The sequence below is a fragment of the Nomascus leucogenys genome, chromosome 20 (genome assembly GCF_006542625.1).
Source record: "Nomascus leucogenys isolate Asia chromosome 20, Asia_NLE_v1, whole genome shotgun sequence".
Lineage (NCBI taxonomy): Eukaryota > Metazoa > Chordata > Mammalia > Primates > Hylobatidae > Nomascus > Nomascus leucogenys.
In genome coordinates this window covers 77,794,526-77,813,850 of record NC_044400.1, presented here as the reverse complement: position 1 = coordinate 77,813,850, position 19,325 = coordinate 77,794,526, and the positions used below count along the sequence as shown (strand labels likewise).

Genomic DNA, 19,325 nt, shown 5'->3' with positions numbered 1-19,325 from the left:
TCTAGACTGATATAGCTGACATACAACTCTTAAGAAATGAGAAGTTCAAGTCCTACCAAAAAACTATTCTTTCCAGCCTAGGCAACAGAGACATCGTTTTTTAAAATTTAGCTGGGTGGGGTGCCACACACATGTGGTCCCAGCTACTCAGGAGACAGATGCAGGAAGATCGCTTGAGCCCAGGAGGTTAACACTGCAGTGAGCTATGATCACGCCACTGCACTCCAGCCTGAGCAAAAGAGCAAGACCCTGTCTCAAAAAAAAAAAAAAACAAAAAAAAAAAAACCACTCCTTACGAGTACATGCTTACAATAAAGTACGTAATTTTTGAATGATGAGAAACATTTTCCTCATTTCTGGAAATAAAAGTCCTTCCATGTTTGTAGATTTAACGTGTTACTTGCCCGTAAAGGAGCATATTTGACATTTACCAGAAAGACGATGGCAAATAACAGAGCTCTGGTAAGGAAATTATACAAAATACTGACCACCGAAATAACACATTTGCTGATTATTAGGTTATAAGTGAATCCCTTCAAAACCTTACTTGAACTAATGCCAGCCAAGGCAGCAAGCAACCTGGAAGCAAGAAAAATGCCGCTGTGTCCAGCCAGACATGATGAGAAACCCTTCTCACCAAACATGCTCTGCACAACTGAGGTATAAAACACGTTAAGCTGGCTGGAAAGAGTAGCCCCCATCTGTAATGCCAGCACTTTGGGAGGCTGAGGTGGGAGGACTGCTTGAGCCCAGGAGTTCAAGGCGTCAGTGAGCTATGATCACACCAATGCACTCCAGCCTGGGTGACAGAGCAAGACCCTGTCTCAAAAAAAAAAAAAAAAAAAAAAAAGTTAAGCATCTCGGTGAAATCCTCTGTATGTGTTATTTATAGGACCTTGAAGCTTTTTTGTGTGGTTTGGAGGGGCAAAGCCAATTTCTTCTGACAATGAAACTCTTCCTGCTTTCAGTGTGGGTAATGATGGTTTAAAACAGCAACAAAAACTGCCCACAAAATACCTTCTTCTTTTTATTGTCTATAAAAACCAAAAGATTTTATGTGAAATTTGTAGACAGAAGTCACCCAGAGCCCATTTATTCACTACTGATGACTCTGGTTCCCTCTGGCAGGCCTCACTTTCAGTAGCTCCTCTTAAGAATGAGACTGAGGTTAAGATTTTTTTCAAGAACCTGTATTTGGTTTCTCTTTCTCTCTCTCTCTCTCTCCCTCTCCCTCTCTCCCTCTCTCTCTCTCTCTCTCATGTATGTGTGCAAGAGAGAGACAGGGTCTTGCTCTGTTGCCAAGGCTGGAGTGCAATGGCGCAATCATGGCTCACTGCAGCTTTGACTTCCTGGGCTCAAGTGATCCTCCCATCTCAGCCTCCTGAGCAGCTACAGACTATAGGCACATGCCACCATGCCTGGCTAATTTTTTAATACTTTTTGTAGAGACTGGGTTCTATGTTGCCAAAGCTGGTCTCAAACTCCTGGTTTAAAGGGATCCTCCCGCCTCGGCCTCCCAAAGTGTTGGGATTGTAAGTGTGAACCACCACACCCAGCCCAATTTCTCACTATAAACTCAGCATCAAAATCAAATAAAATGTGTAATGACCAACTTGCAAGGTGACACCCTGACTTATAGCAAAATTGTGTGCTTTATTGAACTTTAAGCCTACTGATTTGTCATACATACTGACTAATAAGCAGTTAAACATCATTCTTGCAGATAAAATACAATATTAAATTTGGAATGGTAAGAAGTATAACAGACGCAATGTTTAAATATCTATTCATAATGTGTGAGTCTTCTAAATAGTAGAAATCAACATTCTAGAGCACTGCTACTCAAAGGTAGCAGGTCACCAAACTATGACCAGTCCATGACAAGATCTGGAGTCTATGCCAAAACGTAATCAACAGTGAGAAAGTCTAACTATGGAGAAAATAACTGCACTTAACAGGGTGCTTGGTGACATAGGCTGATTGACACTCCAAGGCAATCTTACCATCTGGTCACTGACAGGTTAAATGTTTGCATACACACATGAGTAGCTCAGTTTTAAAGTATAAAAGTGCTTGTTTAAGAGGAATGTATACATACAGATACAATCAGTTTTCACAAAACACTTAAAATATGTAAATACCTGTTCCTGCAGGTCGTAGTCATAGCTGTCATGCAGCAGAAGACTGAGGACATACCGAGTGTAAATCATGGCATCAATGCCACATTTCTCGAGCTCTTGTCCCAGCCAGGTCTGCACTGGACCCAAAGCATGAAGCAGAGACATTTCAGAAACAGACACAGGGCCTGGATAAGAACTTGAGGAGCTTTCAGATGGCAAACCATCCACAACAACTGTACAGATAGGGTACATGAATTTAGGTTGCCGACATCCTTAAAATGTGAAGCATTTTCTGCAGTTGATATTCTGTTGGTATCTGGAGGGGATTTTCACTCCAGTAAAAAGGAGAGATGCTTGACATGTAGGATAAGCATTTATTTTTGCTGGTAGTCAGCCACCTAAAACAGATTTTCCCTCTTCAGGCATGACTAATGAATCAACATCCTGATAGCAACATACATGTAGATGTGATTTTCTACTTTAATTTCACATTGAGGCCAAATGGAAGTCTCCGGCAGAACCTACAAAAATGAGAGAGGAAAAAAAAGTATGCATTATATATAAATAATAAATTATTGACCTTTTGAGGAAAAAAAAGTCAAATAAACTGTCCCTCTTTACTAAAATATTTTTGGTATCTTAGAACACTGATTTTTCCCTCCTATAATCTTTGATATTTTAAACTTCTAAAATGAATCCAGGCACTGTGGTACCTTCCTGTGTACCAGCAAGCTGGAAGGCTGAAGCAGGAAGACTGCTTGAACCCAGGAGTGCCAGGCTGTCCTGCACCATGACTGTGCCTATGAATAACCCCTGTGCTCCAGTGTGGGGAACATATTGAGACCTTGTCTTTATAAATAAATTTTTAAAAAAACTTAAAACAACATTGTGAACTTTTAAAAAGCTTAGTATCATTTAAAATAAATGAAAATTCAGGAGGTGATGCTCTGCTTCTGCTCAATTATACCAATTTTTTTTTTTTTTGCTATCTCAAGAGATTGGACTAGTAAAATTTTGTTTCTGTAATGCTGAAAAACTTAATAAATCACTAGTTCATATCTAAGTATAACAGAAATAAGTAGATGAAGAGTAATTTCATTGAAACATGGGTAAAAAAATTAGTTCTTTATGTTTTATACAAGTAATCAATTACTTTGTAAGGCTCGAAACTTTAGGACTGGTCATCTCTGATTTCATACAAATAAAGGTGGAGCACCAATCTGTTTTACAGCCAGGCTATACTGTTATACCTATTGAAACTTGTCTTCTTACATACCTAGGTTGAATTTCTTAGTTTTTACGACAGATGACACACTTTTAGTTCAATAGCTTTCCCCCAAATTAACATACTTTCAATATGTGAAAGTAATCTAACAATGGCTTTATTAAATCGTAATATTCTTTATATTAGAGTTCTGGTTAATTTACAAACCACCAGAAAATGAAAACTAATGTAATGAAAGGCAAACCTCCTAAACTCAACTTTTGCCTGAATTTTAACAGATAATAAGAAGGCTACCAAAAATTACTTTCAAAGTATTGTTAATAAATGTTAGTAAAAGCATCAAGTCGGAAAGACAAATACCATTAACCAAAGATTTAAGACTGAGTTTCTTGCATTTATCTATCACTATGTAGTAAATTTTACACACATTAAATATAAAGACAACAGTTTTAAGTTCACCACGGGACTAAGTTACTAAATTAATGTGTCACTAATACATGTTTTGCTACTTTTAAAATCCTCTCTACTATATTATCTTTTCTGAATTATGACAACTAGATAAATTAAAGCAAAGATTTTCTGTAACTTTCACCAGCTGAACTTTTCCAACTGACTTTCAAAACATTTTCCATAATTCATTTAACATTTGGATCTCAGGATGCCAGAGAGATTGTCAATTAAATAACACACTCAATTCTGGAGATGTGCAAGAAATATGAAGAAAACGACCCCTAGAACACTATAATAAAATTACTCAAACTTGTCATAATCAGAAAAATTTTAAAGCACTCAGAGAAAAAAGAAACATTAAATATAGCAAACAAAAGATAAGTATGACCTCAGTTTTCTTGTTGGAAACAATGCAAGTGAGCAGATAATAGAGTAAAAACTTTAAAGTACTAAAAGAAAAAAAACTGTCAACCTAGAATTCTATACTCATTGAAAGTGTCTTTCAAAAAGATACTTGCACATTCATATTTATAGCAGCACAATTTGCTATTGCAAAAATATGGAACCAGCCCAAATGCCCATCAATCAATGAGGGGATAAAGAAATTGTGGTATATGTATATACATATATATATACACACACACACATATATGCACACATATATACATACGTGTATATATGTGTGTATATATATATATATATATATACACCACGGACTACTACTCAGCCACAAAAAGGAACAAAATAATGGCATTTGCAGTGACCCTGATGGAACTAGAGACCATTATTCTAAGTGAAGTAATATAGGAATAGGAAACCAAACACTGTATGTTTTCACTCACAAGCGGGAGCTAAGCTATGAGGATTCAAAGGCATAAGAATGATACCAGTGGACTTTGGGAACTCGGGGGGAAAGGGTGGGAGACGGGTAAGGGATAAAAGACTACAAACTGGGTAGAGTGTATGCTGCTCAAGTGATGGGTGCACCAAAATCTCAGAAATCACCACTAAAGGACTTACTCATGTAACCAATCACCACCTGTTCCCCAAAAACCTATGGAAATAAAAAATAAAAATAAAAAGCAAAAAATTAAAAACTTTCAAAATGAAAAGTGAAACAAATACTTTTTCTGATATGCAAAAACTGAAGGAATTTATTGCCAGCAAATGCTATGATTTAAATATCACCTCCAAGCCTCCTGTTGAAATTTAACTGCCATTGTGATGGTATTAAGAGGTAAGACCTTTAAAAGGTGATTAGGTCATGAGGGCTCCAACTTCATATCACAGAAGTGGGTTCCTGATAAAAGGATAAGTTCAGCCCCATTTCTGTCTCAGGCACTCTTGCCTCCTCTTACCCTCCCCATCATGTGATGCTTTCTGCCATGGCATGACTCTCACTACATGCCAGTGCCATGCTTTTGGACTTCCCAGCCTCCAGGAACTGTGAGCCAAATAAACTATTCTTTATAAACACCTAATCTGTGTCATTCTGTTATAGCAACAGAAGACAGACTAAGACAGAACAAAATGTGGATCCATTCAAGGGAACAAAGAGCACCAGAAATAACATTTGTCTTATTATTTAAATATCTTTAAAAGACAATTGCTTAAACAAAAATAATACAAAACATTGTAGAGCTTTTATTTAATAACATACATATAAGTAAAACATAAGCCAACAGTAGCATAAAGGCCAGGAGTGGAGAAATGTAAGAATACTATTATAAGTTCTTGTATGAAATGGTTTATCTACTATCACTTGAAGACAAATTCTGATAACATAGCTGTTAATAATAATGAATGTAAATGACCTAAACACATCAATTAAAAGGCAGAGATACACTGAATTTTTAAACAGCAAGACCTAATTATATGCTGCCTATTAAAAAAAAAAAACCCTCCACTTAATTTTTTCCACAAATTTATTTTCCTAAATGTCAATCTGGTAGATGTAGCCTAAACACACCAGCTTTTCCCCAAACTTCTCTACCTGCTCTACCCAAGTAAGATATGGCGTCTTCTTTTTTCTTTTTAACTTTTATTTTAGATTCAGGGGGCACATGTGCAAGTTTGTTACCTGGGTATGCTGCATGATGCTGAGGTTTGGGGTATGAATTATTCCACTGCCCAGGTACTGAGCACAGTACCCAACAGTTAGTTTTTTCAACACTTACCGCCTCCCTCCCTCATCAGTATAGCAGTCTTCAGTGTTTACTGCTGTCACCTTTACATCCACAAGTAACTGATGTTTAACTCCCACTTCTAAGTGAGAACATACAGTATTTTATTTTCTGTTCCTACGTTAATTCACTTAGCATATTATCCTCCAGCTGCATCCACGCTGCTGCAAAGGACATGATTTCATTCTTTTTTTTTTTAATGGCTGCATAGTATTCTATGGTATATATGTACCACATTTTATTTATGCAATCCACTGTTGATGGGCACCTAGATTGATTCCATATCTTTGCTAGTGTGAATAGTGCCGTGATGAACATACGAGTACATGTGTCTTTTTGGTAGAATAATTTCTTTTCTGAGATGTACCCAGTAATGGGATTGCTGGGTCAAATGGTAGTTCTGTTTTAAGTTCTTTGAGAAATCTCCAAACTGCTTTCCACAGTGGCTGAACTAATTTACATTCCCACCAACAGTGCATAAGTGTTCCCTTTTCTCTGCAGCCTCATTAGCATCTGTTTTTTAACTTCTAATAACAGCCATTCTGACTGATGTGAGATGGTAACTCACTGTGGTTTTGATTTGCATTTCTCTGATAATCAGCGATGTGGAACTTTTTTTTATACGTTTGTTGGCTGCTTGTATGTCTTCTTTTGAAAATTGTCTGTTCATGTCTTTTGCCCACTTTTTAGTGGGGTTGTTTTTTTCTTGTTGTATTGTTTAAGTTTCCAACAGATTCTGGATATTGGAGCTGTGTCAGATGCATAGCTTGCAAATATTTTCTCCTAGTCTGTAGATGGTCTGTATACGAAATGGTGTATCTATTAATACTGTAAACTATTTACTCTACTGATAATTTCTTTTGCTGTACATAAGCTCTTTAGCTTAATTAGATCTCATTTGTCAATGTTTGTTTTTGTCGCAATTGCTTTTGAGGACTCAGTCACAAATTCTTTCCTAAGGCCAGAATGGTGTTTCCAAGTATTTTTCCTAGGGTTTTTATAGTTTGAGGTCTTACATTTAAATATCTATAATCCATGTTGGGTCAATTTTTATATATGTTAAAAGGTAGGGGTCCATTTTCATTCCTCTGCATATGGCTAGTAAGCTATTCCAGGACCATTTATTGAATAGGGAGTCCTTTTTCTGTTGCTTATTTTTGTCGACTTTGTTGAAGATTCGATGGCTACAGGTGTACACCTTTATTTCTGGGTTCTCTATTCCGTTCCATTGGTCTACATATCTATTTTTGTACCAGTACCATGCTGTTTTTGTTACTGTAGCCTTACAGTGTAGTTTGAAGTCAGGTAACATGAAACCACTGGTTTTGTTCTTTTTGCTTAGGATTGCTTTGGCTATTCTGGCTGTTTTTTGGTTCCATATGAATTTTAGAATATTTTTTTTTCCAATTCTGTGAAAAATGACATTAGTAGTTTGATGGGAACAGTGTTGAATATGTAGACTGCTTTGGGCTGTATGGCCATTGTAACGCTACCAATTCTTCCAGTCCATAAGCATGACATATTTTTCCATTAGTTTGTGTTATCCATGATTTTATCGTCCTTCTTGCAGATCTTTCACCTCCTTCGTTAGATGTATTCCTAGGTAGTGTGTGTGTGTGTCTCTATTGTAAATGGGAGTGTTCTCTCTTGAAGGATTCACTGAGTTACTGCCAGTCCAGGGAGTGTATTCTTTTTTTTTTTTTTGAGACGGAGTCTTGCTCTGTTGCCCAGGCTCGAGTGCAGTGGTGCGATTTTGGCTCACTGCAACCTCTGCCTCCTGGGTTCTAAAAATTCTCTGCCTCAGCCTCCCGAGTAGCTGGGATTACAGATGCCCACCACCATGCCCAGCTAATTTTTGTATTTTTAGTAGAGACGGGGTTTCACCATCTTGGCCAGGCTGGTCTTGAACTCCTGACCTTGTGATCCACCCGCCTCGGCCTCCCAAAGTGCTACGATTACAGGCGTGAGCCACTTCGCCCAGCCTGGGAATGTATTCTTGATTTGGTTCTTGGTTTGAATATTATAGGTGTATAAAATCCACTTTAAATATAAAGACACAAATAAGTTAAAAGGAGAGAAAAAATATTACACTAACGTTAATAAAAAGAAAGCTAGGGTGTCTACATCAGTTTCTGACAAAAGTAGATTTCAGTGTAAAAAATACTAAGAGATAAAGAAGGTCAATTCATAATGATAAAGGGATGGATGTATCAAAAGGACATACCAGTCCTTTATAATATACATCTAATAGCATACTTGCAAAACATATGAAACAAAAATTGGTAGAACTGCAAAGATAAATAAACAAGTCCACAACTATCTTTGTCAGTCACTGCAAGAAGAAATACACACAAAAAAAATCAGTAAGGATATAGAGAGAACAACATTATTAACCAACTTGACCTAAGATAAACTGTATCTATGGCCACAGAAACGGTGCAATAAGCTTAAAAGAATTCAATCATCCATGCATGTTGTCTGACCACATGGAATTATAACTGGTAACATAAAGATGTCTGGAAAAGCTTCCAAATATTTGAGAACTAAAAACATATTTCTAAACAATAGGGAAGGCCAGGCACGGTGGCTCACGCCTGTAATCCCAGCACTTTGGGAAGCCGAGGCAGGCGGATCATGAGGTCAGGAGATCGAGACCATCCTGGCTAATACAGTGAAACTCTGTCTACTAAAAATACAAAAAAACTAGCCGGGCATGGTGGTGAGCGCCTGTAGTCCCAGCTACTTGGGAGGCTGAGGCGAAAGAGTCACTTGAACCTGGGAGGAGGAGGGGGCTGCAGTGAGCCGAGATCGTGCCACTGCACTCCAGCCTGGGTGACAGAGTGAGACTCCCGTCTCAAAATAAAAAAAAAAAGGTGGGGGAAGAAGAAATTGGAGAAATTAACAAGTACTATATTTCGAACTGAATGTAAATGAAAACACAACCTATCAATATTTTTAGGATGCCACAAAAGCAGTCCTGAGAAAGAAATGTAGAGCACTGTCTATATTAGAAAAGGTCTTAAATCAATGATCTCAGTTTTCACCTTAAGAAACTAGACAAAGAAGAGCAAACAAAGCCTAAACTAAGCAGAAAGAAGATCAGAGCAGAAACCAATGAAATAGAAAGCAGAAAAACAATAAAACCAAAAACAGGTTCTTTAACCTCTAGCCAGACTGATCAGGAAAGAGAGAAGACATAGATTACCAGTACCAGGAATGAGAGAGGTGAGATCACTACAGATTCTATAGGTATAAAAATGAGAATAAGAAATATTAGAAAAACTTTATACCAATAAATTCAATAATTTATATGAAATGGAAAAATTCCTTGAAAGATACAAACTACCAAAGCTTACTCAAGAAGAAATAGAATGAATAGTCCCATATCTATAAAGGGAATTGAATTTATAGCTTAAAACTCACAAAGAAATTGCTAGGCCCATATAGCTTCAAAGGTGAATTCTACCAAATACTTAAGCATAATTCCAATTCTATACAAACTCTCCCAATACTTCTCAAATCATGTTATGAAGATAGCATTAAACTGATACCAAAAGCCAATAAAGATATTACAAGAAACAGACTGAGCGCGGTGGCTCACGCCTGTAATCCCAGCACTTTGGGAGGCCGAGGCAGGCGGATCACGAGGTCAGGAGATCAAGACCATCCTGGCTAACACGGTGAAACCCCGTCTCTACTAAAATACAAAAAAATTAGCCGGGCGTGGTGGCAGGCGCCTGTAGTCCCAGCTACTCGGGAGGCTGAGGCAGTAGAATGGCGTGAACCTGGGAGACCGAGCTTGCAGTGAACCGAGATCACGCCACTGCATTCCAGCCTGGGCGACACAGTGAGACTCCGTCTCAAAAAAAAAACCAAAAAGATATTATAAGAAACAAAGAAGACCAATATGCCTCATGAGTACAGATGCAAAAATTTTACACAAATTTTCAGGAAATTTAATCCAATAATATACATCAAACCCAGAGGATACAACAATATCAGAAGAATGTTGTTCTACACAATTGTCTACCACAGAACCTCCAAAATATTCATTTCACTGTACAACTCAAAGGCCTTAAAAATTGACACCATGAAAGATTTGATCCACTGTAAAGACTGATACATTGTTTTAGTTTTATTATGTTTACTTTAAAACATGATCTGAAGCCAACCGTAAGATTCTTTCTGTTGTCAACAGACAGTTCACATTTCTTTAGCCAAGTGAAAGGATTCAAGGAGGTGAGATGAAATTAGCATATGAATGCAAAATAAAGCAAAGCACAGTGAACTCCCACATGATCTCAAAGCCGGTTAAAACTTTCGCTTGCATTACTATCCTTAAGAGGACTGTTCTTACAACTTGTCCAAAATCTGATTGCATGTAATTTTAGAATAACTGGTTATATCTATAGTCATGAGTGATTAAAATCTATACAGTACAGACTACAGAGAACCAAGGAAAAGAAAGAAAAACAAAGTAAACACTGACAAGTAGCTTCAGACTACTCTACATTCATCTATCCAGTACTTTTCAGTGGATACTAATAACTTGGGTTTTCAGACAGAAGCACCAACCACAAGATGGCTTCTTCCTATACCATAATGACAGATCTAAATGTTCTTGGAGCTAAAGAGTATTCATTCTCCCTGCTTTAACTCAAACTGTTAGCAGATGACCCACGTACAGAATACTGGGCACTAAGCTTTCTCTACCTAACCAGCAAGCCTTTGGTAGAGGGGTAAACATTTGACCTAATTAGAGACTATTTCTAGTTCTGAATTGAAAGGAGACTTCTAGGTATGTTGGTTCATGAATTATCTCTGTTTAATTAAAACTTACTTCACGTATGATCCACCATGGTGAAACTTACCTCTAATGGTCACAGCATTGAGGGTCAGTGCTGGTTTTGACAAGCACAGGCAAAAACCCATGTTTATTCACCTGGCATGATGAGGAACACAACTGGAAAACACCCAAATTTCAAACTGTCTATCTGCCTTTACGCTCATTCAAAACATGGAATTTAGTCAATATGAAGTTTTAGTTTAAATTCTATAAAAAAGTTTTAAAGAAAAAGCACCACTATGTATCAAGTGTTTTTTTTTTTTTAATGTTCCCTTCCCTCTTCAGAGGCTTGTGCCAAGAGAAAAGGACCTTCAAATCATCTTATCTTTCTCTTATGCAAAATTAGCCCAAATCATCCTAATTCATGTGTATTCCCACATGAATACACTTATTTTAAAATTTGTCTTTTTTGCTTTAAAGTTTAAATGGTTTCTATTAAAAATGTAAAAAAATATAGATAATTCCCATAAAAGTTTATATATCATTTGAGTCATCTTTAATTCACGGAGGTAGGATGGTGAGCGGAAAGTACACTAGTTTAGCAATCATAGTATCTAGGTTTTTGCACACAGTCCCACCTCTGCCACTTAATAGCTGGCTTTTGTGCCCACAACTTCCCAGGGTCATTGTTTTCTCATCTGTAAAACAGAATAATGTAAACTGACTCTTCCTACCTTTCAACCTCTCACAAGACTGTTGCATGGGAAAATGAAAAGTCTATCTGTGTATTTTGGGGTCTCTGCATTTCTCCAAACAGCACACAAATTGAAGGTATTGTTAAAGACTATCACACTCAAATTGTTTTTATATGCTTAGTATTACAGGTTCTGTTACTAATAGGATTATATGAAGAACAGTAATTATTTAAAATGTTAGTCTTTTAGAATAAAATACTCAATTTCCTTACTATCCTTAAAAAAAAAAAAAAACAACTATGAGATCATCTTCATTTATAATAACCTAGTTCTAGTCCTATCAGGGCCTTTCCTCTTTCAGGTAACATTGCAGTTCTCTACTACAAAGTTCTAATATGACAGTGCAAAGAACCCAAGGTGGTTAAGTGCAAAGGAGGAGGAATATGGAAATACAACAACCTCTCTTTACTGTCCAGTTTTCTACTTGTTTTAGAACACAGACATCTGCAGAGCAATCTCCATACATTTAAACTATGTTATCCCCAAGCAGTCCAGAGAGAGCTCAGCACATACATATACTTGCAGTTGTATGCCTAGTATACAACTGCAAGCCCTTTTAAAGACCTTAGGATTAAAAATAGCCCTGGTCCAATGAAAATTATCCCCCAAAGGCTGGAAGAACTCTGTGCAGGCTGTGGAGTCAATATTAACATTGCTCTGTGCCGCCCGGCAGTGACAGTGTGATGGAGTAAGGCGAGCACAGCTGACAAGCCAGGCTCACTCCTATGGCAGCCCCCAGGAAACCCTGCACTAAGTTTAAATACATGCCACTTTGGGTCTCCAGGAGTCAGAGCCCTGGGCATGAGAGTTTATAACCAGCCCAGGGACTAAACTAAATTTTTAAATGAAACTATTTAATTCTTTATCTAGTCTACATGTTTTCAGGGTGATATAATAAACCCCAAATGGTTTGGCCATTAAGGGGGAGAAAAAACAACAGATCTGGCCCGGCGCAGTGGCTCACGCCTGTAATCCCAACACTCTGGGAGGCAGAGGCGGGCAGATCACAAGGTCAGGAGATCGAGACCATCCTGGCTACCACGGTAAAACCGTCTCTACTAAAAATACAAAAAGTTAGCCGGGCGTGGTGGCGGGTGCCTGTAGTCCCAGCTACTCAGGAGGTTGAGGCAGGAGAATGGCGTGAACCTGGGAGGCGGAGCTTGCAGTGAGCCGAGACTGCGCCACTGCACTCCAGCCTGGGCAACAGAGCGAGACTCCGTCTCAAAAAAACAAAAAAAAAAAAAAAAAAAAACAGATCTAAGTAAATTATTACATAAGTAAATACTTTTCCAAGAAGTAGACCAAACATGATGCCACACTTCACACAAGTAATAATGAAGGGTTTTTCGGAGCAGTGAGGAATTGTTCTGAGAAGTTCACAAATCTTCCTAAAATCTCATCCCTTATGTAATTATGTTCTGAGAAACACGGTACCATCTTTTTATACTCTATATGACATACATCACTAAAAATAATTCAAATTACAACTCCTATTGGTGTTCCTAACTATTTAGAGTGCACTAATAGCATTTCTTATAAGCTGTAAGAGACATACTATCTATAGTTCAGTTTCTTTAGTGTTCAAGTACAGCAGACATGTGGCCAAGTTAATTTAAATATTAAGATATTTCCCTTTTTTGTAATACACTGTAAATAATTCTAGGTGTGATTACAACATATGAAAATTATTTCAAAAAGCATACTCTCTTTCTGACGTGGCTGCATAAATACTATCTGTGGACTGTTCTCTCAATTTACTTTTGTTACAGCACAACTGATCAAAAAGAGCACCAGACAGTAAACAGTCACAAACTGGGCTTCTCTGGGCAAAATGTAAAATGTGGACCTTGGGGAGAACAATCTGGGCAGCTCTATTCAGCCAATATATTCACTTGCTGAAGTGGTCTTTATTAGTACCACAGCACTTCTTTCTTTCTTCTCGTGTTTATCATATATACCTTTATTAGCAAAGTTTTAAAGTATTTCTAAAATATAAAAATAGAAGTACATACTCATACATAATTTCAGCACCTAATATTCACTGTTAGTATTTTGGTGTGCTTACTACTAGTGTTTTTTCCTTTGCATAGGACTTTAAATTTATTATTTCTATATATCAAATAATAACATACATATACTTTAGTATTCTGCCTTTTTCACCTGGCATTATGTCATCACCATGGTGTTCTAAGACCCTTACTACACTGCCCAATATGGTAGCCACTAGTCACAGGTGGCTATTTTAAACTAAAAGTCAGTGCCTCAGTCACACCAGCTACAGTTCAAGTGCTCAATAGCCACATGTAGCTAGTGTGCAAATATAGTACATTTCCATAATCACAAAAGTTCTACTAGACGACACTAGTTTTGACTCTCTCCTCTCTAGCAAATGATTATTGAGCTTAACAAAGACTCATAAGCTCTTTCAATAGAGGGCATATGCCCCTCCCTACGTTCTAGTAGATTGTCGAAGACACTAGCTGGAAGAAAGGCTACTAATCACAGCTACTCTGAAGTAACACAGTGTGCCCAGAAAGAACTGTTTGAGAGAACTGGGAAACATCTACTTTATGTTTGATAGGTCTCAAATTTCAAAAGGTCAAATTTCATTACATTTCAATATAATCATGGAAGGTTCAATGACTAAGTCAGACGGTATGGAATAACAAGAACAACTAAAGCTTATTGACAAAACAGAGAACTGAGAATAATTAGGATAAGGGGTCAAGAACAAACTGAGGGAAAAGGTTAAAATAGGGTAGATTATGCAACAGAAACAACTCCCAAATTACACTAGCCTAACACAAAGGTTTATATCTTAAAAAAATAAAAATTTAAAAAAAAAATTAGTCCAGGCACAGTGGCTCACACCTATAATCCCAGCACTTTGGGTGGCCGAGACGGGCAGATTGCTTGAGCTCAGGAGTTCAAGACCAGCCTGGGCAACATGGTGAGAACCTATCTCTACCAAAAACATACAAAAATCAGCCAGGCGTGGTGGCTCGCACCTGAAGTCCCAGCTACTCGGGAGGCTGAGGTGGGAGGATCACTGGAGCTGGGGAGACAGAGGCTGCAGAGAGCCAAGATCATGCCAAAGCATTCCAGCCTAGGTGACAGAGTGAGACCGTCTCAGAAAGAAAAAGACAAATTTATAGGGTACATGTGCAATTTTGTTACATGCATAGATTGCACAGTAAGTCAGGGTTGACACAATATCTGGCTTTCTATGTCTAGCTTGTGCCTTATCACTTAAGACAATGACTTCCAGTTCCATCAGTGTTGCTGCAAAAGACATGATTTCACTCTTTTTTTCATGTCTGAATAGCATTCTATTGTATGTATAGACCACATTTTCTTTACCCATTTATTCACTGATGGACACTTAGGTTGATTCTACATCTTTACTATTGTGAATAGTGCTGCAGTAAACATATGAGTACAGGTATCTTTCTGACATGTTCTTTTCCTTTGGGTATCTACTTTGGGTAGATACTCAACAGTGGGAATGCTGAATCGAATGCTCGTTCTATTTTCAGTTCTTTGAGAAATCGCCATACTCTTTTCCATAGAAGCTATACTAATTTATATTCCCACCAAAAATGTTTAAGAGTTTCCTTTTCTCTGCATCTGTGCTAATATCTGTCTTTTTGTGTGTGTGTGTGTCTTTTTAATAATAACCATTCTGACTGGGGTAAGATGACATCTCATTCTGGTTTTGGTTTGCATTTCTCTGATGACTGGTGATGCTGAGCTTTTCTTCATACACGTGTAGACCATGTGTATGTCTTCTTTTTAAAAAAGTCTATTCATGTCTTTGCCCACTTTTTAATGGGATCTTCTTGTTTTTGCTGTTGTTGAAGTGTCTGAATTCCTTGTATATTCTGGATATTTGTTCTCTATCAGATAAATAGTTTGCAAATATTTTCTCTCATTCTACAGGCTGTCTCTTCTATCTGCTGCTGATTTCTTTTGCTCTGCTGACGTTTTTTAGTTTCATTAAGGCTCACTTGCCTATTTCTGTTTTAGTTGCCTGTGTTTTTCAGGTCGTAGTCACAGATTCTTTGCCTATATCAATGTCCAGAAGAGTTTTCCCTAGGTTTTCTTCTAGTATTTTTATAGTTTCGGGTCTTACGTTTAGGTCTTTAATCCATCTTGAGTTGATTTTTTGTATATGGTGAGAGACTGGGGTCCAATTTCATTCTTATGCATAGGGCAATCCAATTTTTCCAGCACCATTTCTTTAAGAGGGTGTCCTTTCTCTGATGTATGTTGTTGTTAGTGTTGTCAAAGATCAGTTGGCTATAAATATGTGGCTTAATTTCTGGACTCTCTATTCTGTTCCATTGTCTATACATCTGTTTTTACACCAGTACCATGCTGTTTCGGTTACTATGCCCTTGTAATATAATTTGAAGTCAGGTAACGTGTACCCCCAGCTTTGTTCTTTTTGGTCAGGATTGTTTTGGCTATTAGGGCTCTTTTTTGATTTCATATGAATTTTAGGATTTTTCTAATTCTGTAAAACATGACATTAGTATTTTGATAGGGTTACATTGAATCTGTAGATTGCTTTGGATAGTACGGTCACTTTAATGATATTAATTCTTCCAATCCATGACCATGGGATGTTTTTCCATTTATCTGTCATCTACAATTTCTTTTATCAGTGTTTTGTAGTCTTCCTTGTAGAGATCTTTCACCTCCTTGGTGAAATGTATTCCTAGGTACCTTGTTTTTTTACAGCTATTGTAAATGGGACTGCCTTCTTGATTTCTTCCTCAGCTAGATCGTTACTGGTATATAGAAACATCACTGATTTTTGTATGCTGATTTTGTATTCTGCAACCTTACTGAATTTATTAAATCTAGGAGGGTTTTTGGTGGAGTCTTGAGGTTTTTCTACATATAAGAGCATATTATTGGCAAACAGGGATATAATTTGACCTCCTCTTTTCCAATTTGGATGCCTTTTATTTCTTTCTCTTGCTTAATTTCTCTCGCTAGGACTTCCACAAAGGTTTATATCCTTCTCATACTACGTGTTCATCCTGGATTGGCAGGGATGATCAGGGTAATCACTCATCATAATCATCCTGGGACACAGGGTGACAAAATGGACATCATCTTGAACGCTGCTAGTCTAGGGGGCCAGAGAAAATAAGATCTGCACCAAAGCTGGCACTGGTACTTTGAATGCTTCCTCCTGGAAGTGAGCTACTCCCATTTTATGAGTCTAAGCAAGTCTCTTAGCCTCACTTCACTTTAATAGGGCAGGTATCACTAGCCCTAATGACCACTGCAAGGGGTAGAAAATGGGGCTGTTAATAGGAAACAACTCTGAAGTCTAACATTACTGAAACTAGCATTCTGGTAAACATAGACAAACTATCAGAGACAAAAGTAAAAGGATCATAAAAGTTTCAGAAAGCACAGACACGGCTGAAACACTAACACCCAACTGGCAATGGAATCATTCCTGCCCTGCCTTCCTTAAGCAGCCCTTTCTAATTATTTAAGGGCATACCGCTGTCTTCCTCTAAACACTTACAGAGTGCTAGCTGTCCTCATGGCCTGCTGCCTTGTGATGATGTCCTTTTATACTATTCTCTAACTGCCTCCTGGGAATGGGTTCCTTATCAAATAGGACTAAAGTTCTTCAGGTCAAACTGTGACATACTCCACATGTACCATTTAGTAGAATGCTCAGGCCTTGGCAGGTGATCAAAACTGTGCTGAACTAACTCCTTCCCAAATCTAAATGGAGGAGAATAAATTCTGAAAAAGAGAAGTTTGGTAAATAAAATGATATTCATAATACTAGAAGGTGGGAGAAAAAAACCAACTCAGATCACATTCTGAGTCCACAGGCAGGGACTAACTAACATAGGAATTTTAATTCATTCTCTCACGATCCCATGTACTAGAGGTTTCTTGTGTACAAGGCACTGTCCCTGGTGTCAGTGATGTCGAGACAATCACATGACTCTCTCAGGATTTTCCTTTAGGTATTTACCATCCTATATTAGCGGGCTTTCGCCTTAGGTAAAGCAACTTGAACTCTTCCCACAGAAGCCCTCTACCATTCCCTTTGATCTAGTACGGTGCTTCTGCAAGTCATGCTTGAACTCTCTATATTTTTAACTGGTCCTTTCTCACTACAAAGTTCATACTCACATTGTTGATGTGCTCGGTACCCAAGACTCTGCATTACCTGCAACTGTCTTTTCATAATTATTCAATTTGGGTGTTTATAGGACTTTCACACAAGGAAAAGACTTGAGGGGGAAGGCATATAGGATATATAGCATAAAGTAAAAGAAAGAATATAGAAAAAAGAATAAAGAAAACAGGTATTTGAAATATTAAGACTCTGGCTTTTGGACTCCATTACTTTTCATCAAAATCCTAAATAATATTTGCCTGGCAAGCCACAGAGTATGAACATACAATTAAGTAGCTATACATTTATAAGTAAGTCTTGTCTGTTATTTTTTTTCCTTTTTTTCTTTTTTGAGACATAGTCTCACTCTGTTGCCCAGGCTAGAGTGCAGTGGCATGATCTCAGCTCACTGAAACCTCTGCCTCCCAGGTTCAAGTGATTCTCCTGCCTCAGCCACCCGAGTAGCTGGGACTACAGGTGCACGTCACCACATTTAGCTAATTTTTGTATTTTAAGTAGAGACGGGGGTTTCACCATGTTGACCAGGCTGGTCTCCTGACCTCAAGTGATCCACTCGCCTTGGCCTCTCAAAGTGCTGGGATTACAGGCATGAGTCACTGCGCCTGGCCTTGTCTGTTATTTTCTGATCTCAGCACATGAATTTGGAACCGAAGATAATGCTTACTCTCTTTAGTAGGTAGCCTGGCTCCAAAGCCAATCTACACCCAGAAGAGAAAATCCATAAATAATCTACAACCCAAACTGGAATTCAAGCACTGAAAACAGGAACCAAGGGCTATCAACTAAATTATGTAAACCGGTTTACCCTAGGTATCTGAAAAGCTATGTGGAAATGGACAATCAGACCTACAGTTTTCTTCCCCATTCTAGAAGTGTGTCAAGTCCCAGGAAATGAATAAGGCTTTTTAAAAAGTAATGTAATCAACAAAACTAGTGTGAGACTTGAGTTATTTCTATGAAAAGAGGAAAAACTGCATAAAGATTGAGAAATTCCATTCTTACTAGTCATCAGAAATAAACACGTAAGTATATATTCTCCAGTGACAATTAAAATGAATTATTAATATTTTCATAAACAGGCCAGGCGTGGTGGCTCACGCTTGTAATCTCAGCACTTTGGGAGGCCAAGGCGGGCGGATCACGAGGTCAGGAGATCGAGACCACGGTGAAACCCCGTCTCTACTAAAAATACAAAAAAAAATTAGCCGGGCGTGGTGGCGGGCGCCTGTAGTCCCAGCTACTCGGAGAGGCTGCGGCAGGAGAATGGCGTGAACCCGGGAGGTGGAGCTTGCAGTGAGCCGAGATCGCGCCACTGCGCTCCGGCCTGGGCGAAAGAGCGAGACTCCGTCTCAAAAAAAAAAAAAAAAAAAAATATATATATATATATATATATTTTTCATAAACAGGATTGTTCTTATAGATAAGATTACCACTCAATAGCAAGAGAAGTAGGAAATGTTTTCATAAATTGCAAGCCTTAACAGAGTTGGTTAATCTGGTTAATCTTTATGTTTAAAAGATAAGGAAGAAAAGCTGGACGCTGTGGTGTGTGCCTATAATCCTATTGGAGAAGCTGAGGCAGGAATATCACTTGAGCCCAGGCGTACAGGGCCAACCTGGGCAAC

The 19,325-nt window shown here is 38.0% G+C and overlaps 1 protein-coding gene across 3 annotated transcripts in view; it reads right to left on the bottom strand.

The window, feature by feature from the left end:
* The window catches only part of KIAA0232 (KIAA0232 ortholog), a 100,651-nt gene that overhangs the window by 56,418 nt on the left and 24,908 nt on the right, over positions 1-19,325 (bottom strand). For all 3 annotated transcript variants that reach the window (XM_030800901.1, XM_030800903.1, XM_030800902.1), the window contains exon 2: positions 2,142-2,641. In XM_030800901.1, the coding sequence (XP_030656761.1) occupies positions 2,142-2,372 (231 nt within the window). In that variant the 5' untranslated portion in view covers positions 2,373-2,641. The remainder of the gene's footprint in view (positions 1-2,141; positions 2,642-19,325) is intronic.